This window comes from Zea mays, chromosome 5 (genome assembly GCF_902167145.1).
Source record: "Zea mays cultivar B73 chromosome 5, Zm-B73-REFERENCE-NAM-5.0, whole genome shotgun sequence".
Classification (NCBI taxonomy): Eukaryota; Viridiplantae; Streptophyta; class Magnoliopsida; order Poales; family Poaceae; genus Zea; species Zea mays.
In genome coordinates this window covers 58198951-58225413 of record NC_050100.1, presented here as the reverse complement: position 1 = coordinate 58225413, position 26463 = coordinate 58198951, and the positions used below count along the sequence as shown (strand labels likewise).

At 46.5% G+C, this 26463-nt stretch overlaps 4 protein-coding genes across 5 annotated transcripts; 2 read left to right on the top strand and 2 right to left on the bottom strand.

Moving 5' to 3' along the window:
- The first annotated feature begins 2801 nt into the window (after positions 1-2801).
- LOC100501364 (Core-2/I-branching beta-16-N-acetylglucosaminyltransferase family protein) lies at positions 2802-6851 on the top strand. The gene is made up of 11 exons (NM_001353545.1): positions 2802-3183; positions 3873-4294; positions 4784-4882; positions 5213-5313; positions 5393-5464; positions 5613-5703; positions 5826-5906; positions 6151-6210; positions 6315-6437; positions 6525-6563; positions 6668-6851. Exons 2-11 carry the CDS (start codon positions 3971-3973, stop codon positions 6794-6796), a joined length of 1119 nt encoding a protein of 372 aa, NP_001340474.1. The 5' UTR covers positions 2802-3183; positions 3873-3970; the 3' UTR covers positions 6797-6851.
- A 2674-nt stretch (positions 6852-9525) lies between these two features.
- Positions 9526-10581, top strand: LOC100275318 (uncharacterized). The gene has a single exon (NM_001175028.1). It carries the CDS (start codon positions 9641-9643, stop codon positions 10256-10258), a length of 618 nt encoding a protein of 205 aa, NP_001168499.1. The 5' UTR covers positions 9526-9640; the 3' UTR covers positions 10259-10581.
- A 2980-nt stretch (positions 10582-13561) lies between these two features.
- Positions 13562-15483, bottom strand: LOC100272702 (Pentatricopeptide repeat-containing protein). Its single transcript, NM_001147155.1, has one exon. The coding sequence runs from the start codon at positions 15427-15429 to the stop codon at positions 13996-13998; it is 1434 nt and encodes a 477-aa protein (NP_001140627.1). The 5' UTR covers positions 15430-15483; the 3' UTR covers positions 13562-13995.
- A 240-nt stretch (positions 15484-15723) lies between these two features.
- LOC100274487 (uncharacterized) lies at positions 15724-22905 on the bottom strand. Of its 2 annotated transcripts, none has more exons than XM_020553189.3 (11): positions 22426-22905; positions 21275-21484; positions 20718-20862; positions 20283-20619; positions 19905-20000; positions 19667-19734; positions 18986-19271; positions 17830-18155; positions 17010-17277; positions 16555-16836; positions 15724-16428 (listed from the first exon to the last, which is right to left on the bottom strand). In XM_020553189.3, the coding sequence occupies exons 2-11, from the start codon at positions 21454-21456 to the stop codon at positions 16016-16018; spliced, it is 2403 nt and encodes an 800-aa protein (XP_020408778.1). In that variant the 5' UTR covers positions 21457-21484; positions 22426-22905; the 3' UTR covers positions 15724-16015. The 2 variants fall into 2 exon arrangements, with proteins under 2 accessions (XP_020408778.1, NP_001340473.1); NM_001353544.1 differs by having other exon boundaries at positions 15738-16428; positions 19667-19739; positions 20225-20619; positions 22426-22733.
- Positions 22906-26463: the final 3558 nt, after the last annotated feature.

Sequence of the window (26463 nt, the reverse complement as noted above, 5' to 3'; positions counted from 1 at the left end):
GTTTTAATATTATCTATCACCTAGTATCTCTGTTTAGCCATGAACCTTAGATTAAAATTGTTCACTTGAATTAGTCTATACCAAGCATTAAATAAACTCCAAAAATTCATAACTCAACAACCGTAACTCCGTTTTGATCTATTCTAGTTGCATTAGTCTCACAATAATATTTATTATCATCTGGCAACTTTGTTTTGTCATGAAATATAGGTTAAAATGTTGCACTTAGTCTATTCTATATTTAACCACGTAGATCTTCGAAAAACCATAACTTAACAACCGTAGCTCTGAATTTAGTGGTTCTTGTTTCTACGATCTCGTTGCGTAGCATAGAATATTATTACACAGTTTATTATTATGTTTGGTGTAATGTTAATTCTGCCTATACCATGTTTGTTAGTATTGCTACGACTAGCGTGAGGTCACGAGTCATCTGAAAAGCAAGTTGGTACCTGGAATCTCAAGTCCCAGGCAAGTTGTGCCCTTGATCACTTCTTTTTACCCAGTCATGTTCTGATTAATCATAATGATCTGCATAGGTTAATTTTGATGGGACCCAACAGGTTACTCTAGTTTGATTATCTTTATACCTTGACTCCACTAAACTTTTTGGGTAGTACCTGCTATTGCTTTATGTGGTTTTGGGTATGAAGATTACACTATTCATGATTATACTTTTGTTATCAGTTGTTATTTATTGTTCATGTTAAGATCATTATGTTAATTGGAACATGGAAAACCACCCGGGAAAACAGTGCTACCACAAGGGTTTATGGACGCCCTTGGCTGATTAACTAGGAAAGCTAGTGGATGATTACCTTACCTGAAAGGGGCAAGGGCAGTAGGGGAGTGGTCAGTGTAGGTAGGTCCTTGGTTGATTTTGCTGCGATTGCGGTCAGTCGAGGGACTCCTGCACTGGAGCTTCCTATAAACTGTAGCGAGTTTTCTAAAGCTAGTGGAACTTTGTAAAGGCCTCGTAGTGTTACCCTGCCTCGCCTCCTCGATAGAGGTGTATGGGATTGGCCGTCTCTTGGCAGATGGGTAACATGACTTGTGGGTAAAGATGCGCAACCTCTGCAGAGTGTAAAACTGGTATACTAGCCGTGCTCGCGATCATGAGCAGCTCGGACACTCACATGATTAAATTATGGAACTTAAACTCAATTTTTCATATGCATTGCATCGCAGGTGAGGTTGTTACTTTTGTTCTACTACTTAATTGGGTTGGTATTTACTTATACTTAGTAATTGCTAATAAAATTTTGACCAACTTTAAAAGCAATGCTCAGCTCTAACCATCCTCTTTGGTAAGCCTTACACTTCACATGAACTCACACCTTTGGCGAGTTCATTCACATTATTCCCCACAACTTGTTGAGCGATTAACGTATGTGAGCTCACTCTTGCTGTCTCACACCCCCCCATAGGTCAAGAATAAGTACCGCAGGATGAGGCGCTTGGAGGATACTGTGACGAGTTCGTGAGAGGTCTAGGTCGTCGTCTCCCAGTCAACTTTGGGTTGCTGGACCGTTGTCTCCTTATAATGTAATTATTTATTTTGTATAGAACTCCTATTATATAGTAAAGATGTGACATTCGATCATGTGCCATGATTCATCATATGTGTGAGACTTGGTCCCAGCACACCTGGTGATTATGTTCGCGCCCGGGTCTTGGTGCCCCGAAACCCAGGTGTGACACAGACCCAACAGGCGCGCCGCCTGCTGGATGACCTTGACGCCGTCTGCCAGCGGATGGGACGGGACGCATTAAATGCTGAGAGGGCACGTCGCCCGTCAGTGCAGTGGCAGGCATCGCGTCCTTTCCTCAATAAATGCAGGGGCTGCATGACTTCACGTCAGGCTCGGTCCGATAGCTTATGTCATGGGCCACAAGCAGCGGGTCTCCGCCTGAGCGGGAACTGAAGGGCAAGGCCCGGACACGTGTCAGCACCGGACCCCTGCTCATACCAGGGTCCTCCTCGTTCCGGGACCCTGCTGAGGTTCGGACATAACCGGAGGCTCCGGACTTATATGTATAGGGGTCCGGTGTCCTTCTGAGGGGGTCCAGACTTACTGGGATGTGTTATCTTTTCTTGCCATGTGGCGTCCTTTGGCCTGCCCATGCGGTGGGGTCAGGCGTCGTCCCCCGTCTGGCTAGGAGACGTCGTATGAGTGCGGCGTCTTCATGCTGTAAAAGAGGGTACCCCTGATTTAGGGTACCGACATTTCCTATTCTGTATCATGTCATGCACTAAATTTTTATTATAATTTTAACAAGTAAATTGACTAACTTGGATAAAAAGTTTCATGGGGCGGGTACACAGGATGGTTTCCCGTCCACGCGAACCCGACAGAGATTTAAATTTCCCCCATTTAGATCCCCACGGGGACTAAATTAGTCTCATACCCGTTCCCTAAGGTCTAGTTTGGTAACCCAATTTTCCTAAGTGATTATCATTTTCTTAAAGGAAAATGAACTAATTTTTCTTGGGAAAATGAGGTTTTTAAAGTAACCCTAAGGACTAGTTTGGGAACAAGAAAACAGGAGGAGAAAGGAGAGGCTAGATTGTCCTTCTTATTTCAAATTGAATAAGAAGAGGAATTAGCTATCTAATCCACACCGGTTTTATGGCTTTCAAACTAGTTTTAATAGGAAAATTCCCCGCGGCAAAACGGGGGATCGAGTCCTATTGCCATCTATATGGTCGCAAGAGAAATTTGATTGCACAATCGTTTTTACCAAGTAAAAAAAATCTTTTTATATATATAGGTGCAAAACCTCTTCTCGGCTTCGAGGGAGTCAAGCAGAAGCAGAAGCGCTGAAGCAGCGCGTTTGCAGACTGCAAAGACCCCTGTGAATTTGTGATGTACTGAGGTGTTGTCCAGCCAACAGTCCTTGCTCCCAAGATTCTTCCGTACTCCCCCCTCCATCGGACCATCCTCTACCATAGATCTCCCGAACTCCGCCGTAATCGGGACGAATCCCGCGCGTGCTCTTGCTCCCTGTCGTTCTCCGCGGCCGGCGCGAGCTGCCGGTGGTTCGTTGCCGTCGACCTCGTCTGGCCGCTCCTCTGCCCTGCCAGCTGCCGGATTCCTGCTGCTGGACTGGATTGCTGCGCGTGGAGTCGTGAGTATAGCTCCATCTATCCTGACTGATACGGATCGACCTCTCCTCTCGTGGGTAAGTGACTCGAGCTTTGCCTCTCTCTTGGAGGTCGTCTTCTTTCTGCGGCTGCTAGCAGTCAAGTTCGAAATTTTATTGCCCGGTTAGCTGTGGGCTCATGTGCTGCGTGGTGTCCTTGTTATCGAGCGAGAACCCATCTAGAATCTTGCCTAGGGTTTTCAGTGCCTCAAACCAAGTTGCGCCCGTGCCATTTTGGAGTTCGTTCCCTGACAATTGGTTGGCGAGGTTTAGGGAGGGTGTTGTGATACTCTGTGGAAAAAAATGATGAGTGACCGTGTGGACATGTAAGTACTTGAACATAGACAGTGAGGATAATTTAGCTTAAAATTTGTGCAGGTCATACGAACCAACAAACAACAAGGAACCAAAAAAAAAAGAGTTAAGGCAGTATACATGCTTAGAGAGCTTGCATTTCGTATTATCCCTATTAGCTTGTAGTTCATTTGTGGATAGGCACATTTATTTATATACACATAGTTCTGTTCAAACATAGTGCACTATCAATCAGTTTCTGAACTGATGTGTGTCTTTGAAATGACTCCATCTTCTATACATGTCATTTTGTTATACAATATGGATTGTTATTCGAAACATGAACTGTTTTGCAATGCACAAAAAAAAACGTGCAGTTAGCTGAAAGCCTGAAGGCATTAAACTAAAATGTTTCGTTTCCCTGTGTTTTCCAGGTTTTTGGGTTTTCATCAGTTCTATCAGAGGAGTGCTTATGGATGATTGCATGGCTGTAGCTAGCTAGGCCCTGCTTTCCTGTTTGTAAAGATACATCATGGCACCACGCAGTAGGGCTCCATCTAGAAGGCCTCTCTGGTTCATTGTCTTGGTTGCCTTTGTCTGTGTAGTAGCCATTGGAGCCTATCTTTATACTCCACAGCATTACACAGCCTGTTATCTGGTACCATCAGAAGCCTGCAATTCTCGGCCTCCTCCAGAACCTGCTAGGGTATACACTGATGATGAGATTGCTGCTCGTGTTATCATGAGAGACATCATTCGGGCTCGGCCAGTGCAGTCAAAGAACACAAAAATTGCTTTCATGTTCTTAACACCCAGTTTATTGCCATTTGAGAAGCTATGGGAAAAATTCTTCATGGTATGATTTTTTTTTGCAGTATTTGCGAATCGCAGTGAATTCATGTATAGGTAGTAAACGAGTCTTAGCAGAATCTATATTTCTTATAAAGCTAGTTCCCACTACAGGTCTATTTTGCTGCAAGTCACCCACATCATCCTCCACTAACTATCCACATCATCTCCCACTAATAATTGTCATCCCACTTACTTCTAACCTCTAATTGCAAGCTATCCACACATATCATATCTAATTATTTTCATTCCAAATTCTCCGTAATTTCCGCAGCAATGCCCAGGGTATCTTCTAGTTAACTAAATGATTTTGTATCAGCATGTAACACTAATATTCTCTCCTATCAGGAAAATAAATTGTTTAACTGCTATTTTATTTTGTAAACAAACTCAGTTTTGACATACTATCTCATGTATGAATAAGGATATGCCCATAGCCACTTGTGCATATGGGTGTGTATGAGTACTAAATCTAACCACTTGTGTGTACTTTCAGGGTCATGAAGACAGATACACCATATACGTGCATGCATCAAGAGATATACCGAGTCATTCAAGTCCAATATTCGCTGGCAGGGATATTCGAAGCGAAAAGGTATCTGACTAGAATTGTCTTAAACCTGTACCATTCTCATTGATTTATGCAGAAAATATATGCTAACTTTCAATATAATACATATTGGTGTTGGGAAAAAATGTTCTATTTTCTCTCAGAGTGCCATCTCTAATGATTAGAACTCCATCCTTCAAATGGATGGATTTAGTTTGTAGTATGACCTAGGATTTATTAATGTTGTTGAACCATCATCTCTACCTATCATGACGAGTAGCACTTGCCTACAACAATTGTGTCAAATATTAATTTTAACACCAAAGTTTTACTACATAGTTGTTGTATGATCAAAATTTTCAATTTTCTTGCCAGGTGATATGGGGCACGATTTCTATGCTTGATGCTGAAAAGAGGCTCTTGGCCCATGCCCTACAAGATCCTGAAAACCAGCATTTTGTCTTGCTTTCTGAGAGGTTAATCATTTTCATTTGTTCTGTTCCCATCTGACTTTGAGTGATAGGTACCTATCCTAACACTTCTTTCTAATTGCAGTTGTGTGCCACTTCATAACTTCGATTATATATATAGTTATCTCATGGAGACAAACGTCAGTTTTGTTGACTGGTAAATGAACATACTTACATAAAGCAACACATTAACGTTTCCCCTGATCCGAATTGAAAAAGATATTTGATTTAAAATGTGCTTTCCTTGAAATTATGTGTTTAAATAAGAATTTTGCTATTGACATGCCGAATTATCTTTTTCGCAGCTTTGATGATCCTGGTCCACATGGAGCAGGTAGATATTCTGAGCATATGCTACCTGAAATTGTGAAGAAAGATTGGAGAAAGGGTGCGCAGGTGATATTTTTTTTTGTATAGTGACTTTTTTTTGGCTTCCAATAATCCTCTATCCTCCAAATTCAATTACTTATAACAGTTATGGATTCTCATAGTTAACCTCGAATATTCTTCAACTACAGTGGTTTACAGTGAAACGGCAGCATGCGATTCTTATTCTCGCGGACACCCTTTACTATGGGAAGTTCAAGCGTTACTGTAAGGTGATCCCTTGCTCCCCAAAAGAACGTTCTCAGATACCTTGTCTTATTAAAAGCGCTATCAAGTTATTTTTCATGTAATATCATGCGCAGACGACAGGTAGAGGATTTCTACGGGAAAAATGAGAAAACAATTGTCTTTGTTAGTCTGTGTCTTTCAGCCTAGATAATATAAAACCGTAGCGCATACTGCTATTTTTTTCCTGATATTTATGCTGTCTCTGATATTGTGATTGCAACTTCACAGCCAGGAAACGAATGGCATAACTGCTATTCAGACGAGCACTACTTGCCAACCCTCTTTAACGTAAGTGTTCAGAAGCTTGCCCCCCTTTTGTTCTCTTCGATCAGCCAACAACATTTTTTACCGAGATAAAAAAAACTAAACTGCATCTGCATCTGTGGCCGAAGATGGTTGATCCGACTGGAATCTCGAACTGGTCGGTGACGCATGTCGACTGGTCCGAAGGGAAGTGGCATCCCAAAGTCTACAGGGCTGCGGACACAAGCTTCGATCTGCTCAAGGACATCGCGGTAAGCTCGGAGCTTTTTTTTCAGGCGCGAACAATCCATTACCTTGTGGCATTTATTTGACTAACGGTTTCGCAAACGGCCACCCAGTCCATCGACGAGAGCGTCCACGTTAGCAGCAACGCGAAGGTAAGAGGGAGTGATTCGGCCCTCCGCTTTTCTTGGCGTGTTCGCGGTTCACTGCCAGCCAGCCAGCCAGCCAGCCCTAACGCGCCGTCGTCATCGTTGTGCAGCATGTCGCGCAGAGGAGGCCGTGCGTGTGGAACGGCATGAAGCGGCCCTGCTACCTGTTCGCGCGCAAGTTCTACCCAGAGGCGCTGGACAACCTGCTGAACATATTCTCGAACTTCACCATCATCTGAGCGAGCGGTGGATCGGGGAGGGGTTTCCGTCCTCCCTCTTGAGTGCTGCGGCATCAGCGGCCGCCCGCCGTGGTAACTGGTGAGGCCGTCCGGCCGTCTACTTGGTGACGGGAATCTAGTAGCTGAAGGAAGCAGGAACACGGTTACCGGAGCACGCAGATCTGGGAGATCGGGATTCAGATGTTGCCACCTGCTTGCTCATCCTGCCGCACTCGTGTGATCTCGCTCTAGTAGATCGCTGGTGTTTTTGCAGGTGTAGACATTGGCTAGGCTGGTGTTGGATGCACTTCTGTTGGTGTTGATGAAGAACTGTGATTAATTTAATAATAATACGTACGTACTAAGTTGTACTCCTCCGTCCCAAAATATAACTAGTTTTAGACTAACCATACATCTATTAATTATCTGCATTTATTATTATTCATTGTAACGTGGATAGAAAAAAAAGATGTCCAGAAAAGAACTATATTTTTGGAGGGAGGGAATATAACTTGTAAGCTGCTCTTATCGATGCTGAAACTGGGCCGAATTATAACGCGCGAGAGAAGGAAATCGCTGGAGGACCTTTTGGCCTGGGCTGGAGTTCAAGGGCCCACGAGCGGCGGGTATGGACTTATTGGCCTAGAGCGGAATGGAACCGTGATATGCTAGGCTGGCACCAGCAGGTCCTACTTGCCTTGTATTACTAACTAAATTTTAAAAGACGTTTTACGCGTTTGGCATGGTACTAAATTTTAAAAGACGTTTTACGCGTTTGGTATGGTTCTATTTTATTAGAATATGTTTGGTTTAAGATTAAAGTAGGATGAGCCAAAAGTGATACTGTCCACTAGATTTTTTGGGACCGCGCTATTATTAAAAATTACTTCGGTGCCACAGAGCAGCTCTACTTTAAAATTTTATGTATAGGAGCTTTACTCGGGAGTGTAGATTGATTTCCCATAAGAATGACAGATAAATACTTTCCCCCCCAAACCATGCTAGTTAATTTGTCCACAGCTTGCGTAGTACATGGGGGCCGTATCGCATTGGTATAGCTGTAGCATACGGTAGGACGACGCCCTGCGTTAGGTTGCGAATGTGACGTACAAGCAGCCTGTTAAACTTTCCTATTGGACAAAGGTCAACACCTCATGCTTCCTCTGTATATCTCATTCCTTATACTATATTATAAATTTCACTATCCTATCTCATTCCTTATTCAATATTTCAAATTTCACTCTGTAACAATGTAATATATAAATCAAAATCTCTTATTTTTATTTTACACTACCTTGCTTGCGGTTGCGGACAGCCTAAAGAACGGCAACCACTCTGCGAATGTAATCTAACAGGGGCCTGATTTGGTGAAGTCTCAAGGTTTCAACCGAAGTTGTCGAGGGGACGCGGCTTTGGCCGAGTGAGCGAAATCTTGCCATGTTTTACTGGACCTGAAGTTTGTGACGGTTTGAGTAGAGTTGTTTTTAATTGCCTTTTTGGCCCTTACACATTACATAGCGGGAATGGTAGCTGAAATGCGTCGGCTGCTGGTTCGCGCACGGCGACTTGTTCGTCGTGGTGGGTGCCAAACGTGCCGGCCGGCGATCGCAGTAAAAGCGAGTGATAAGAGAGCCGAGCGTCGGTTGCTCCGTCCGCTGATTTGGCAGCTTGATGCCTGCACGGGGACTCTGAGCCGCATTCGCCACTGGTACGGTGTTGCACTACTCGTCTGAGCCAGCCGGCAGGCGGCCTCCTCTCCCCAAACCGTGTGTCTCCAGCTACATCAACCAATAAATAAAATCGGCGCGTGTTGCACGTACAACAATAACAAGATGCCGTATGGCACCTCTGAGCTCTATCTTGCGTTGTCAACTCTTTATAATTACATTGGATATTTGACGGTTGTTAGGCGCAACTTGCTTAACCTCTATAACTATTAGCGTAAAACTACTTACAATTTAGCGTAAACCACTGTTGTCGACGTTATAGTGGATTAGCGGGCAAAGGATCCACTGTTTCGGACGTAAGAAACGTGCATGATTTGGGGTAGTTGCCGTTTATCTCACTTCGCACGGGCCATTCATTTTTTCACGTAAAACTGGTACAAAAGAAAAATTAAGTTGTGTATAACTCTATATCTATTAGCGTACAACTGCGTACAACTTAGCGTAAACCACTGTCGACGTTATAGCGGATTAGTGGGCAAAGGATCCACTATTTGACAGCATAAACATTTTCTTTTGCATATAAAAACTAACAATCAAATTATAGGTAGAATTGATTCAGTACCGAGCATGGGATAATAAGGCTTGTCCTTATCCATTAACCAATCCATTTGAGGCCATAATTTGCTGCGGTTCCGAAGGCATCCTCTGACCCCCTCCAGTCAGTAGTCTTCACTCTCCAGTCAACCATGAGATAAAGATTAACCCCTCCGGTACTTCGTTTTTTACGCAGTGTAATCCACCAAGCCAGCCTAAAGATTAACCTAACCATGAGATAAAGATTAAGCCCTCCGGTACTCCACTACTCCGTAGTCTCCAGTCCATCCGCCAAGCCAGCCTAATCCACACGCCACGCCACCCCACCGGGGTTAACCAGCGGCGGCCCCCACTGGGCCCCACAGCCGACCGAGTGTCCGAGTCCGACCTCGACCCGCCGGATCCGTCCGTTAGATTCAACGCTGCAAACATCAACTCCCCGCGGAAATAAATAGGCACCCCGCCTCCCCGTTCTCGTCCTCTGCCTCCGCCTGCCTTGCCGCCGCCCAAGTCTCGTCCGTCGTCGTCGCTCCGCTGCCAGTCAGCCGCATCTCCAGCCTCCAGCAGGCAGAGCACCCCCGCTCTCGTCTCCGGAGCCTTCCGGATGGGCTGCATCTTCTCGTCGCCGGGCTCGGCGCGTGCGCTGCGGCCGTGCGCCGGGGTGCGGGTGATCCACACCAACGGGTTCGTGGAGGACTTCGAGGGCCCCGGCGTGGTGACCGTGGCGCACGTGACGCGCTGCCTCGGCGGGCCCGGCGGCCCCGCCTCCGCCGCCAACGCCGCCGGGAAGGGGTACGTGCTGTGCTCGTCGGCGCACCTGCTGCAGCCGGGGCGCGGGCCGTTCCGGCCCGACGACGCGCTGCAGCCGGGAACCGTCTACTTCCTGCTCCCGCAGTCGGTGTTCCAGGCCGAGTCCTCCGCCGTGGACCTCGCGTGCCTCATGAACCGCCTCACGGCGCTCGCCCGCAAGGGCGGCGCCAGCGCCGCGCCCAAGCCCAGCCCGCTCGACGCGCTCTTCGACGCCGCCGCCGCCGCTGCCGCCGCCTCCGGGAGCCACCGCCAGCACAACCAGCAGCGGATGCCAGTGGCTGCGGCGGCGAGGGAGAAGAAGGGTCAGCCCTGGCGGGCGGCGCCGTGGAAGCCCTGCCTCGAGCGCATCGACGAGTCCGTCGGCCGCGCCTCCATGCGCAGCGCGTCCAGCGGCTGCAGCAGCGAGGCCTGATCATTGGCTCCATCTAGTCCCCTTTTCCCTTCTTGTCTTCTGCAGTAGTGCATACAGATGGATGGTTTTGCAGAACTGTGTGTAAAGATCTGTTGCTTTGCCGGTAGTGATTAATTAGATTCATTCAGCGACGTGTTTTCAGATCCCTCCCATCTGCAGCTCTGCTCGGCTGCCGCTTAATCAATCTCTTCCTGTACAAGCTCAGCTCAGCTCAGCTCAGCAAGTGTGCCAACTTGTCCGACTGGTTTTGATTTGTCGTCGGATCGAGACTCGTGGAGCACGAGCACGCAGCGAAGTCGTCAGAGACTCGCGTCTGGTTTCGCACTCAACTTTCCGCTCCGGTCCGGTGTGTCAGTGTGTGTGTGTGTCAGCACTCAGCAACAGCTAGCGGGATTGTTTGGTTTGGTTTGGTTGGTTTGCCTGCGAGATAAAAGTATTTTGTTGGTTCATACGACCGATCTTACACTGATGATGTCTCCGGCCGCCACCTACCTCTGACGTGTGACCGCCCGCCAGATCTCATCTCCATGATCCCATCACGCCAGCGGCCAGTCCTCCGCTGCCTTCACTTTTCCAGCTCCACCTCGCAGTGGGGCAAAGGGGACCCGCTTTTGTTGACAGCAGCGCCATCCTTCCACCCCGCGCAGGCTGTCAGTCCGTACGCTTTCGTTAGGCTGATGTGATCTACTAGTACACTGAATAGTGTACACTGTTTTAGCACTACACCAATCAGATAGAACATTGAACGATCAGACAGAACACTCCACGTTTAGGCTATCCGCACTCATACTATTCTAAATTTCTACTCTAAAAGGAATATTCTATCCCCGTCAGCAAGATTATCTACTCTATACCACAATTCTCTGCGGTCGTTTTTACTCTATATCTCAACTCTATACCAACAATCATTTTTTTATTATTTTTTTCCATTCTCTCCTTCCATCACTGTTGTTTTATTCTCTCCTCACACCTCCCAAGACACACACAGACAGCTTTCGAGTACGAGAGAGAGCGACTCTGCAGTTAGCGTTTTTCTATCCCTCCCTAAATTCCCAGTGGCCGAACGAGTGAGCGGCTGCAGGCTGATTCAACTCTATCCGCTACTCTATCCTTTAGAGTACCCTTTCGAGCATGCGACTGCGGACAGCCTTAGAGATGTTTGAATGCCCTATGAATAATAGTTAGAGATAATAGTTAGTTGGTCAAAAAGTGCTACTAGAATTAGCTAGCTAACAAATAGCTAACTAACTATTAGCTCTACAAAGACAGATTCACATCGAACGTAAAACCATGTTAGACCTATCCTTCTTGCCAAAAACAAAGTAAATATTCTTTTTTTCATTGGGTAGTACTCCCTCCTATATATATGCGCGCCTGTGAAACTCGCTCTTCGAGCCTATTTTACGTGGTCCTCTTTATTTCTTCGGTTATTCCTATGTCATATAGCTCGAACAAAATTAAAAAAAAAGTTGTGAAGAATTTTAACTTGACATAGATTTAAACAGCGTTTCCGTCTGTTTGTTCACCGGTTTTGTACTGGCACCGACGCACCGTGTGTCGTGTGCCTAAATCCGTACCCACCACCACCACCTCCTCCTCCGTGCAAGTCCCCGCGGATGCCAAAAGATTACATTACTAATATTTATATCTTTAGATAAGTCTACCGCATAAAACATATTCGGCAAGGTACTCATTATATAATCTAAGTATTAATATTTTTAATATATCTGAGCTGATGATACTTGATTTTGGTAGGAAGCGAGAAACCGACAGTCTCTTTTAAGCCAAGAAGAGGGGAGGGGAGCACGCTAAAATAGGTGGCACATTTGTATTGGACAGTCTAAGATATTGTTCGGTTGCGTTTGCCATCTATTTCTTAAGATATTGTTTGGTTACGCCTGAAATCTCCTTCTATTTAATTTTGATTAGGGGAAACTTAATCTCTTTCAATCTTCATCGATCCGGATGTAACCGAACAAGTCCTAAACGTGACTTTGTCAAAACTTGTTCACAAGTAATTGGAAATTTGGAATAGCACCCCACAAGAACCGCCACCTCCATGTTGCTATCCAAAGAGACCATTTGTAAAGCCCTAGACAATGGAAGCCATTATAACAATGGTACGGCGCATTTGGAAGAAATAGATGGATTTGCTTTTATAACGCTTCACTGACACGAACGGACTGCATTGAATCGCTTAAAAAGATATGCTCCTGGACTGGACTGGTACAGAACCAAGAACACACTAGCAGACTCTATATTTAGCGGATGTTTGGTTTTTAGTCACTAATTTTTAACCTCTCTATTTTATTTTATTTTATTTTATTTTAGTTCCTAAATTGTCAAATACAAAAACTAAAATATTCTATATTTATTAATTTAGTGACTAAAATGGAATAAAATGAAGGGATTAAAAATTAGTCACTACAAATCAAACTCCCCTTTAGGTTGTTTATACAAACACTGTAAACTCATCCCTCTCCCCCCATTTGTAACCTGTGCATACCCTGCCCGTTCACTGTATGCAGGCACACGGCATTGCGAAACGGGGGCGGTGTGAAAGCAGAGACCGGCACGCCAAGATTCCGGGGTGCCTCGCGTCGGCGACTGCTACGTGTCTCTATTAAATACTTTCACCGTTTGACGTGCACTTTTGATAAATATTTTTAAAATAAAATTATATATGAGTTAAACACTGCTACTTTTTATATGAAAAAAACAGTATAGATAGGTCGGATGGTTGGGTCTCTTTCAGTCAGCTGCCCTAGCTCGGATGGTTGGGTCTCTTTCATCAGTTAGCTGCCCTGCCAAGTGCCACCCGCCGCCCGCTGTTTGTGTAGCAGCAGCACAAATGGTTTCCCGCTGCCCTGCCGGCCCACAGCTCCGCTCAGTCTCAGTGCATCAACAGTTGAACACGAACACGACACGATACGGAGCAATCCAAAGGCACGGTCGGACGCCATCGCGAAGCTCGCACGTGGAAAGCACACGCTAGCAGTCGTCGATGCCAGTTGCTGACTGAGATCCGGCGCCGGCGGCGACGAACCTCCGATTTGGCCACCGGCCGGTTGCAGACACATAACACCCAGAGGCGGATCCAGTGGGTGGTTTATATGGGCCACGACACACCCTAAGATTATATCATATAAGGCTAGTTAGCATATATAGTGGTGTAAGTACTATCTTTTGAACTTGACAGTCAAGTTTCTGAGTCTTGTTGATCTCTATTTTTTGTTTCTTTTTTTTATATTTTTCCTGGCACACTTAAGCGTAGCAGCGGGGTCCGTTACTAATGCCACCAATGATAAAACATTTGTCATTGTCAAGCTTGACAGAACATCCATCTGCCATTTGGACCCTGCTGCATCACCTCAGGTCCTCAGCGTTTATCACTCGCTGGGCCCAATGATAAAACATTCTCGGCTTTGGACGCCAGATCTTTTGACTTTGGGGGTTTCCTACCACATCTGGTTTAACGTCTCAGTCAACAGTTTAGGAAAAGAGATTAAACCCAAAAAAAAACGAATCTTAGGCAGCACTAGACAAGTAAACTCAGTTCTCTCGCCAGGTTCTTCTGGCCTAGACAAGTAGTACAGAATATAAACACTTGTAAATGCACGCGAATGACGTGGTGACAAGGTGAGAAAATTCATTAACAACGTGGCAGTGGCATCTTGAACTTGAAGTAGCGTGGTTGGAAAAGCTACCGGGTGATGCGTAAAAGCCAAGCTCTGTCATCACTCACCGTTGACTTGAACTGAAGACACGGCACCACTAGCAGTCCTCGAGATCGTCGCTTTCCTGGCTCCCATCTCCAGCCTAACATCCACGACACGTCCCCAGTCCTCATCCGCCGCGCACAAGTTGGACGCCAGCAGGTAGTTCCCTGCATGGTGGGGCTCCATCGCGATCACATGATCCATCACCCTCCTGGCCAAGCCGGCGTCCCCATGGTCCCGGCAGGCGCCGGCCAGGGCACGCCAGATCACAGGGTCGGGCGCGACGGGCATGGCCAGGACGAACTCGAACGCGTCGGCCAACGACCCGGCCCTGCACAGCAGCTCCACCATGCTGCCGTAGTGCTCCATCTGCGGCGCGATGCGGTGCTCCTCCACCATGGACTCGAACAGCCGGCGCCCCTCGCTCACCAGCCCCGCGCAGGCGCAGGCGCCGATCGCGCTCAGGAAGGCCACCTCGTCGGGCACGAACCCTTCCCTGAGCATCTGCGCGAACCGGACGAGCGCGGCCACCGCGTGCCCGTTCGTGGCCAGGGCCTGGACCATGGCCGTCCACGAGACCACCGTCCTCCTCGCGGCGCCCATCGAGTCGAATATCGCGCACGACCTCTCCACCTGCCCCGCCTTGCCGTGCATGTGTATGAGCGCGTTGGCGACGCGGGCGCTCGTCGTCCCCCGCCGCAGGAACCCGCTCTCCGCCGCGCACGCCTCCACCCAGTCCCCTAGCCCCGCCGCGCAGTCCAGGCTCGCGCACGCCGACACGGCGGCGAGCAGGGCGGCCTCGTCGACCTCGGCGCCAGCGAGCCGACGCATCTCCTCGAACACCCCCAGCGCCTCCGCGGGGCGCCCGTTCTCGCGGCACGCGTCGATCATGGCCGTCCACGACACGGCGTTCCTCGCGCCGGCCCCGATGCCGGCGAACGCCGTCCTCGCGTCCCTGAGCCGCCCGCACCTGCCGTACATGTGCACCAGCGCGTTGAGCGCGTGGAGGTCGAGCGCGGCCACGTTCCGGGCCGCGTACCCGTGGACCTCCCGCCCGGGCGCCGGCCTCCTCAGCTTCGCGCACGCCGACATCAGGATCGCCACCGTGACGACGTTCGGCCGGGCCCCCGCGCCGCCGCCGCCGCCGCGCGCCATGGCGGACGCGGCGGCCAGCGCGCTGCGCGGGTGGCCGCAGCGCGCGTAGGCGGACACCAGCGTGTTCCATAGCGGGACGTTCCGGCGAGGCGCTTCGTCGAACAGCTGCCGCGCGGCGGCGATGCGGCCGGAGGACGCGTAGGTTTTGAGCAAGCCCGAGCAGAGGTGGAGGCAGGTGAAGAGGACGCCGACCTTCAGGGCGTGCGCGTGCAGGTGGGCGGCCGAGGCGGCGGAGAGCGCGTGCAGTATGGTGCCGCCCGTGCGCAAGCCGGTGGCGGCGTGGCGCTTATGGGTCATGGTGGCGGGGCGAGCCGACGCGAACGGGTCACCATCATTTTTTTTTTCTGGGAATGGGGAGGCCCAAGGAGTTCGCCTCGCGATGGGATCAAAAATCGCGCCCAGAACGAGAAGCCTCGATCGCTAGTTAGCTGGCCACGGTCGTTTAACGGACCCTGATAGACCATTTGCATTGCATCCTCCCAAAGTCCCAAAAATTGTGCCATCCTGACAAGAAATTTCACATCTCCCATATTTGGGGAATTTTAATATTAAGCCCACAATACGAATTAAAATTCTGGATGAAACGACATAGAAGAAAACCAGATGAGATTCAAACCTTCATGCATTAGAGAATCAGAACAAGGCTGGACTACAATACAAGAGGTCCTCTAGTCACCATGTCAGAGGATTTAGGGCACCCAAATATATTTTACAACCTGGAGGGGGCATGCATAACACTTACAGCATTGTGCCAACTCTTATTCTCTACAACCTATGAAAAAATTATACAACGTTCCTCTGCAGCTCAAGACCTCAGATTACAGAGGCACAACTCGCTCTTCCTATCCTCTACTCCCTAGGAGATGTCACAGTCGTCTTCTACCTACTTGAATCCCATAGCTACGACTGGGATTCTGACGAGGTGACCGCGGTCACCTTTCATGGCAATCTCACCGAAACTGTAGGTGCCGGTCACGGACCTCGCCGTCAGGGTCACAGTTATCTCTCGTGATGCTCCGGGGACCACGGTCACCGCCGGAGGCGTCACCTCCAGGGCGACCTCTGGCGGCATCCTTGTCATGATGGTGTAGGTCTCGGTTTCGTCGGACACGCTCGTGACGGTCCGCTTCACTACCACCGTGCCTCGAAGCTGAGAGACGGCGATCGAGGGGATGTTGAGGTCGAAGGGGCGTTGTCCCTTGGAGTTGGAGTTGCAAGCCGAGCCGGCTATGTTTGATACTTCGCTCTGGTTGACGTCGGGGATCGAGCACAGAAACGTGATGTAGTCTTCATGGCCTGCCAAGCATGGATAAAGCAAAACTAGATGAGGGATGTTACATTGCCATCTGAATAACTTCAACAAGACACCGCCATTTCGATAACTTCGACCGGCTTATTTCGATGAAAAAGTAATTGGCTTACTTGCGTCTAGAACAAGGCCAGGATCGAGGGCGCCTTTTGGGTTAACAGCGCCACTGCCACAATCGAACGGTGTGGCCCGTGAAAGTGTCATCATTTCTGATGCGGTGTACTGCTGCGCTCTAAGAGGATGGCTCCCTTTGTCCAGTGTATTGGCCGTTGTCATCAGGGCAGATTTTATTGCTGAGGGGCTCCACTTTGGGTTCTTCTGCTTTATCAGTGCTGCAATGCCAGCAATATGCGGCGCAGCCATGCTAGTTCCAGAAACCATTGCAAATCCTTCACCTGCGAAAATATTACCACAACAATTTTGAATTGGTTCAAGCACAGAAAGATATCCTCAAGAATCACTAGTCCACAAAATATGCAAAAGGACGGCAAAAGCGCAGAACTAAAATGCTGGCGATAATCACATGGGTGCTTCCTTGAGGAAAAAGAGATCTACATACAAAGCTTACCAGCATAATTTGATTCATCTGTTCCATTAGGCGCCCATGCAGCCCATATGAGATTGCCAGGAGCAAGTATGTCTGGTTTAAGGACATCAGCATCTTGAAAGCTAAAATCTTTCACATCAGGTCCTCGAGAAGAGAACAGCGCAACCTGGGGAGCTGAATTGTATAGTGTTGGTGCCAAACCATCTGCAATACCGGCTGTTGCTTTAAAGGCTGTAGCCCTTCCAGCCCAATCTCTTACGGTGGAAGAATTGTAGTAGTCTATAAGATCCTACAAGAACCAAACTTAATGTCATCTCAGTAAAACATCAGCAAAGCCACATGAGCCACCAACAAAGAAGATATGAAAGGTGAGAGGTATTAGTAATAGTAACAATATATGAGGAGAAAATTGTCTCTAAGCTAAAACGAATTTTGTGGTGTGTTTGCCCACAAAACCAAGCTTTCTTGGTGTCCTGGAGACAAAATGAGATTGATAGACTACTATATGGTTTCAACTTTCGACATGAGGACTGCGTCTAATTATAATAGAAAATAATACCAAGGACCAAACATGCATAAGTACTTTACCTTTCTGCCCTGTCATCCTACAGTAGCGCAGTAAGCAGCAGCCATATAGAATTCATGCCACTATTCTAGTAGTTGCACCTCTTTCCATATTGTTTTCACTGCCCAATTCATGCCATTTCGAGAACTAAATTGCATATTTATTGACCTATTAATGAATATACAGTCTCATTTTTTCATACTTCTATGTATGATGTTGCCTACGCATGGCAATCATAAGCAAATATGCAATAAGGTTCTGCTAGACGTATAATACCTCGGTTTTGCTGACATCTGTGATGAGAATTCCAGGGATGCTGACTGGTACAGGGTCAAATTTTGTTCCTGGGTAACTATTCTCCACAGCAACAACAAAGCCAGCTGCGCCGAGACTCCTGGCCGTCTGAGACACTTTCTTTATTGAGGCTGTCCCAGAAATGTAATTGAATGAATAGCCACACAAAAGAATTTTTCCCTGAACTTTCCTCTTATTCAATAGTTCTGGCCTCTGACAGTCTAATGCACTGTACTTGCTTGCAGATGAGCCCAGAAGAGCATCAGCTGCAGAAATCAGGCTAAACGACATATTCCCATGTGTTGCAGCTGTATTGTATGAGAAAATTGTCAATAACCACTGGCTGGAACATAAGGGTTATTGATAGAATACCAGAAAAACAGACCTAGTGTCAAAGGCTTCCACCACATGAGTGGGGTGGTCTAGGGAAGGGATAAACCGAGGCAAGCTTTCCCCCACAGATGCGGGGAGGCTGCTTAGAACCTGTGACCTGGTGACTCAGTGAGACACTCTCACTGCTGCACCAGGCCTGCCCTTGATTGATAGAATATCAGGACCACTCAAATTTCTCATATGACCTTTAAAGTACTAATAGATGACAGCTAAATACTAAAAAAGACTCTAGTAAAGTGTCTGAATGGAACTATATAGGAAGAAAAAAAATGGTTGTCCAAGCTAAGCATCATCACATTGAAATAAAAGTTAGGATGCAGTAACATGAAGTTTATCCACATATTCACTCAATACAACTGAATCTTCTAGTTCAGTATTGTGCTAAAACCAATTAGTTAACCTGTTGGGTGAAATAATAGAACTAGAGGCTCTACATAGAAGATTGTTGTATTTCAATAGTTCATTTTGCACACTTATCACATTGAAATAAAAGTTAGGATGCAGTAACATGAAGTTTATCCACATATTCACTCAATACAACTGAATCTTATAGTTCAGTATTGTGCTAAAACCAATTAGTTCACCTGTTGGGTGAAATAGCAGAACTAGAGGCTTACATAGAAGATTGCTGTATTTCAATAGTTCATTTTGCACAATTATACAATACACAATTCAATATGCTGCACACAGTACTGACAAATAGTTCATTATGATTTTGTTCATGTGTATGTAGAAAAGGACTTACGAGATACTCCAAGTCCAGAAATAAGTTTTCCATTTCCTAGTGTTAAATGATTCTTGTATCTGCGGTCATCAACTCCAGCAGCAACAGTGGTTATCCATGGGCTGAAAGACACCAGTGTTTTTGGAAATGGTCCGCCATTTCCTGCAGCTTGGGCAACAAATACCCCAGCTTTCACAGCAGAAAGAAGTGCAGCGTCAAAAGGATTCAAAAAAGTAGTCCTTGTAGCTGTTGGTGGGCTATTGGGTCCAACAGAAAGGTTGAGAATGTCAACACCATCCTGAACAGCCTGCAAATAGGCATCCATGGATTATATTCCCACACATTGGATGCTTAAAAAAACTAGAAAATGAAGTTACATTCAACTTCATGTTTGTTCCACTGTTTAGAAGGAAGGTTGGGGCTCTAGTTATAAACTAGAAGCTACATGAACTGAAAATTTGATTTTCTTGTTCAAACAACCGTGCCTTTTATGTTATTTTCTACCAGTAAACTGTCAACAAATATTGCCAAGTGCTTTTAAATATTGCCAAGTGCTTTTAGGCAATGTTATGGTAGAATGGTAGCCAACAGCACCCAGCAAACACATGTACAAGTACAACACATGCATCTCTGATAGTCATGTTATAAATTCTCCTTTCAACATATCATAGAATCCAAAGGTAAATCATCCATGGAACATACCTGATCAATAGCTGCCACAACATCAGCCACATAACCACCGAAAAGCCTGTAAAGAACCTTGTAGACAGCTACCCTAACAAACACAAAATAAGGAAGTAAGACATTGGTAACTAAGCAAAAGCAAATTGGCTTTCTCAACTCACAAATTATCATGGTGTTAATTGTAAATGGGCGTGTCTATAACATTCACCAAAAAATGCATGTCCCTTCAGAAACTGCTGAAGAAATCATAGATTACCTAGCACGTGGGGCCATGCCACTTGCTTTGCCAAACTCGTGACCATGCATTCGCACCGGAATCCCATTGTTTCCAGCAGCAATTGCAGCTGTGTGGCTGTTGAAGGAAAAAGACCATACATGCACCAAATAAGTCTTGTTGCTATCCCAAAAAACAAGAGAAACAAGCAGAATGATCTTGCAGGCCAGGCATCTTGATATCAACAGTAAAGTTTTGGATATTGCAAGCAAAAACATTTTGAACTTCCATACTTGGTTATCCTAGTGACCAATCAGAGCAACGAATATTAAAAAAAATAAAAGAATTGTCAGGATCATGACCTTCCATGACCATCACCGTCTAATGGAGATGCAAATTCAACATCGGGGTTAAACGCACCAGCAGCCATTGCAGCTTTTGCAAAATGCTGAGCCCCAACTATCTTCCCATTACAAAAGCTTCTTTGTGTTACTAGATCCTTCTCGCATTTTCCTTTATAACGAGGGACAGGACCATATCGATCAGTCTTGTGCGCCGCGAAGCTCGGATGTTGGGGGTAAATTCCAGAATCCACAAAACCGATCACAACATCTTCACCAGCTCTATCAAGTCCACCTCCTGTTGGCCATACCCCAGTTGGCAATCCGAGAAACTGAGGGGTGTGTGTAGTCAATTTCTGTACCTTCATGTCTCTCTCAACATGCTTAACTCCTGGCGCTTTCCTCAAGAACTCAGCCTGGGACAGAAGAACACTACGTTGAAACAAAACAACAACCAAGAACTGAAATCGAGAAAAGGACATGTGCCTCTAAGCAGAATTGAGACTCCAAATACCTGCAGTGACGACATGTGAACTGCAAAGCCATTGATAAGATGGTGGTAGCTATAAAGCTTCTCATACGTTCCTTCTACTAAATGTGAGTCTAGGAGCTTGTCATGGTGCCCTCGGAGGTGGAGGGCATACGATGTAACAGCTTCACTGCAAATCAGTAGATTTGGGATGAAGACAAAACCATTGGTGTTAGCAACATGCTAAGAACAAGCAGACTGCAATACAGTATATAGTCAATAACTTTCAGGTTTGATATCAAGGATCCTATAGGAAGGTGGAGGCCATACGACGTGACAGCCTCACTGCAAATCAGTATATTTGGGATGAAGACAAAACCGTGGCGTTTGCAACATGCTAAGAACAAGAAGAGAGCAATACAAAATATAGTCAGGAACTTTCAGGTTTGACATCGAGGATCCAATAGGAAAAGTAACAGCAGGCGAATTCAAACAGCAACAGAGCTTGAGAAATGAAATCCAACAACAGTCAGTCCTGCATTCGTTTATGCTTGAGAGCCATGGCAAAGAAAACAAAAGCATCAGCAGGGGTAGGTAGGTACCTGGTAACGTCCATTTCCTCGTCCAAATCCACAGCAGTTGCCGGAAATCCGTCAACGCCACCTCGGTAGCTCACAACCGGATCCCCTTCCATCACCACGATGTACACGTCATGTGTTCCAAGGACCACTCGTTGCACTTGCACAAAGATAAGAAGCAAACAGGCGAGCTTGATCCTCCACATCTTCCAACAATGTCAGCGCCCGAGAAACCTTCGGAAACGTGCAGAGCGAGAAAGCATCAGGTGACACACGATATTCAGCACAGACAAAGACATTAAACATCCAACTATGGCCAGTCGAAAAAACTTCGTGACGTCCCCCTCCAGCCTCCAGGCCAGCAGCGTTGGTCCAAGGACCAAGGGTAGAAGTACAGCGGCGACTAGGCGGCAACACTGACTGCCGCGCACGTCAAGGTGCGGCACCGCACTGTTCCAGCCAGTAGGTGCCCGCGGTGGCAGAGCTTGCCCGCCTCACAGGGACCCCCTCCCCCATGGAGGTGGGTGGGGGAGCGCATTTACGGAACCTCTTAAATCAGGGGTGGGCGCCAGTGGTACTAAAATGGCGCAGATTAAGGGCATGTACAGTGGAGAGACACCAAAACGGTTCTCCAAGCACAGGAGACAACTAAGAGACTCTATTGTACAATGGAGTGTCTATAAACGTAGTCTATTAATAAATACAGAATTAAATGTATTTGTATAGCATCAGATCGATAGAACAGACGACAAATTCGTACAGTGGGAAGTGAGGCGTCTGTTGCTACTTGGTTTACGAGCCAGAGGCGTCTCTTCACGGAGAGACGGCTCTAAGATTTTTTTGCAAATAAGCCCCTTAAACACCTTAAGAGACTCCACATTAAACACCACTGTATGCCCTAATGACGCGAGTAGTAGTGAGCGATACATGAGGACGGCTAGCGCCTTGGACGCAATGCATTGCATATGCACGCGTTTCGTTTCCCCCAGCAGCCCAGCTAGTAAAATCTTGTCACGTTTAGTTTCAAGTGGTTGGGGGGAATACAGAGGAAAGAGCATTTCGATCGGGTCGTTCCAAGGGCAAGAACAAAGCGGAACCTTTCTTTCTTTTTTTTTTTTTGGTCTCCGACAAGGAAAAAACTCTTGCGGCAATCAATGAAACCGAGGATCACTCACCTAGTGTGTGACTTGCGACAGACGGCAGAATCTCCAGTCTCCGCTCCACCCCAGTGGGCACCGAGGGAGGAATGGCAGCGGCGGCGGCGGCGGCGGTGGCGGCTCCCAAGCGCACGGATCAGTCGGCCTTGACCGCGCCACCCAGTGGCGGCGGCATGCCCGGGCGCGGCACTGGCGAAGCAAAGAGATCGCTCCGCTCGAGGGCGTTAGGGTTTGGGGAGCGGAGTGGCCGCGGGAAGTGAGCGGAATGGAGGCGAAGCTGAGTGCTTGCACAGCACAGTTCCGCTGGTGCTGGCTTGGTTAGTGGTGCCGTCACCTTTTGGCTGCCTCCCTTGTCTTTAATGGAGGGATAGGCAATGCAATTGCAAGGCAAGGCAAGGCAAGAATCTCGATTTTTTTTTCCTATCCTTTGGGTGCTTTTGGCCCCCAGGCGGCCAGGCCCCACTCGCCCTGCTCCCGCTCTTGCCACGTATGTAGGTGCGGTGGCCCGCGGTGTCAGTGGTACAGGCGCTGTGAATGCGTCGTACGGAGGGTTTTTTGAAAGATAGTATCGTAATAGAATCCACGGCGACGCGTCCTCCGGGCATGCGTGCCCCGCCGCATGGGGCATATGGACATGGAGGTAGCTGTTACCGATTCGGAACGCGTGCACCTGGTCTTGGTGGATTGGCGAGGGATAAGTCCGACCTGTCAGTGGAATTTGGCTCATGGACCTGGTCTTCGTCGGTAGCACCAGGCCGCTTAGGGGGCTTCTCGTGAGCGCGTGACTGACACTGACTGACTAGGCCCAGGCTGCCAGGCAGGGCCGCCGCGGGAGCTAGTGGGTCCAACGGGCCCCATGGTACGCGTCCAGGGCGGGAGGAGCGGCGGCTGCGCCTCGGTACTGGCGGGCGGCGCCGATCCAGCACTAGCCGCTGCGCACCCCGGGTTGTCTGTGTGGCTCGGGACAAGTGTCGTGTCGGTCGGCGCGGGATGGGAGAATGACGGGGCCACGTGAGCAGCAGGATGCCCTGCCTGCCTGCCGTGATCACGAGAGATGCCGGAGAGAGAGACGTTGCTTGTGTCAGGTCAAGCTTTTGTGTTTTGAATGAACTAGCTGAGCCAGCCGCCTGATCGTCCGGACTGACAACTTCAGCACCAGCCACTAGGATGTTGCTAAAACATCCGACTTTATCACAAATCTAATATTTTAATATAGATATACATAGAATTTAAAGCTAATTTTTGACAATGTTATTAAGAATATTATGAAGTATTTAAATAAATTTGTATATAATTTTTTATGTATATTATTTTCTCCCTACAACAAAAAAGTGAAAAAACATCCGAATCCGTATTCGAATAGACATCCGAAGTTTATATCAATTATTTAAAAATATATAGAATGAATTTAATGTTTATTTTTTATGAAGATTAATAGCCTTAATGCTAAAAACAAAAATATAAATTTACATAACAAATTTTATATGTTATTTGTTCATAATCGAAGAAAGAAGACCAAAAATTTGATATCCGAATAAATATTCGGATCCATCCCTACCAGCCACTAGCGCCCCGACGAGGGGGGTTTTCGGATAGGATTGGGATGATTTTTTAGAGAGAAAATAATGCAGTATAAAAAGTTATTATGTCTTTAAAAATATATTTAACAACATGACTAAAGATTAGCACCAAATTCTATACACATCTATATTAGAATATTAAATTTCTTATATAATTCGGATATTTAGGATCCACTCCTATCCATTATTTTACATCCGTTTCAACATGAGTCTAAGGGCAGGTACAAACTAGAGACCCTAGAACGATTTTTTAAATGTAAGAGACAACTAAAAACTGCATGATGCAATCTTAGGTCGTTATATCATAAATACAGTTACAATAAATATAGATTGTCGTGAGTAGACGGTTTTTTCACGAAGAGTCTCTCTTGATTTTTTTCACTTAATCCCCTAAAAACCCCTCAAGAGACGATTTAATTAATAGTACATGTCCTAACGGCATGCGAACCAAAAAAAACCCAAACCATTGGAGTCAACGCTCTGATGCCTCACTTCACTTCCACGAGGGAGATCCACGCCACGGGTCGAATCTCTCAAACCACCGGAGCGACGAGGTCGACAATAGGACGAAGATCATCCGCGACCTCTCTAAGCAGAAGCAAACACTACAGAGCGGTCAGTTCGGTGATTTTTAGCCGAGGAGCGCTGAGAATTCCCGAGAGCGGCTAATTCTCTGGGCACGCTAGCCTGGGCACCGGGCACTGCCTGGTGCACACCGGACAGTCCGGTGCGTCACATGCTGGTGCAAATTCATTTTGCTCCAAACTTATAGAATTGCCCCAATGTTATTTTCCTTGTATGTGTATATGAACTTTATGCACCTGAGAAAAGATCAACTAGGTAAACTAGTTAGTCCATAAGGTTTGTGATGGTCGTCAAACACCAAAATCGATTATAGGAAATGTTTGAGTCTATTTCCCTTTCGATCTCTCCCTTTTTGGTGATTGATGCCAACACAAACCAAAGCAAATACAAAGTGTAGAAATGTAGCTAGTTTGCATTTGTCAGATGTACATAAGTTACTTTGAAATGAAAACATTTCTAAGCATATATGGTTGTTTTGATATATTTAACATTTTGGACCACATTTGCACCACTTAGCTTGTTTTTGTGAATATTTTGGAAAAGTCTTTTCAAATTTTTTTGCAATTAGCTAATGGTTTAAGAATATGATTTCTAAAAGCATTTTCAAGTTTTGAAAGATTCTCCCCTGTTTCAAATGCTTTTCCTTTGGCTACATAAAAGCTCCCCCTGAAGAAGTTCTCCCCTTAGCTGTCAAGAGGGTTTTTGCAAATGCATTTTTTGGTAAAACATTTTCAGAAAACATGGTGGTGGTGCGGTCCTTTTACTTTGGCCTATTAATTTATCCCCCTTTGGTATTAAGCGCCAAAAATAGAGAAATCGAGAGGCCTTTAATAATAAAGATATGAAAGTAAATACATGAGTAGGGCAAAGGATATAAGATACCGATAGAGTCATAGTGGAAGTCTTGTCTTTGCCTATTATTCCATTTCCCTTTCAATCTAATACTAAGTATAGAAATACTCTCGGAAGCACATTAGTCTTAGCTTTGTCACAAGAAGAATAAGAAATATGTATTTGTACCAAATGAAAGAGATATGATATGATCAAAGATATAAGATGAGCAATGTGTGCAAGATTTCAATTAAAGTTCCGAGAATCTAAGATGTTTAGCTCATTCCTAAGCTTGCTAAAAGTCTTCTCATCTAGGGGCTTGGCGAAGATATCGGCTAATTGGTTGTGGCTGCTAACATAGGCAACTTTGATATCTGAGAGCACCTAGAGGGGGTGAATAGGTGATCCTGTAAAAATCAACTTTAAATGCCACAAACTTGGTTTATGTAATGTTAGTGAAATCAAACCAAGGTGTTATGACAAGAGAGAGAAGTGACTTCTTCACTTAATTGCTCTTCACAAAGTGAGTGTTAAACTTAAAGCAATTATCAAGTAAGTAGAAGATCACACAAGAATAGCAACAAGCGACACAACGATTTTTATCCCGTGGTTCGGCCAAGTAGAACACTTGCCTACTTCCACGTTGTGGCGTCCCAATGGACGGAGGTTGCAATCAACCCCTTTCAAGCGATCCAATGACCCACTTGAATACCACGGTTTTCTTCCTTATAGTATATGTTCCCTTTGTGAGGAATCTCCACAAGTTGGAGTCTCTCACCCTTACAAGATTGATCTTAATGAAAACCACAAGAGTAAGGGAGGGAAAGAAACACACGCAAAAGCTAGAGTCGCAGCAAAGTCACGCACACAAGTCAAGACACGAGCACACAAAACACAGCGCAACGAGTTCACAACTCGACAAGTGCTCAAATCTCAATCACAATGATCCGGATGCATGCTTGCTGAGTCTAGGTGTCTTAGGATGTTCAATGGAGGCTTGGTGTTGTGCTCCATGCGCCTAGGGGTCCCTTTTATAGCCCCAAGGCAGCTAGGAGCCGTT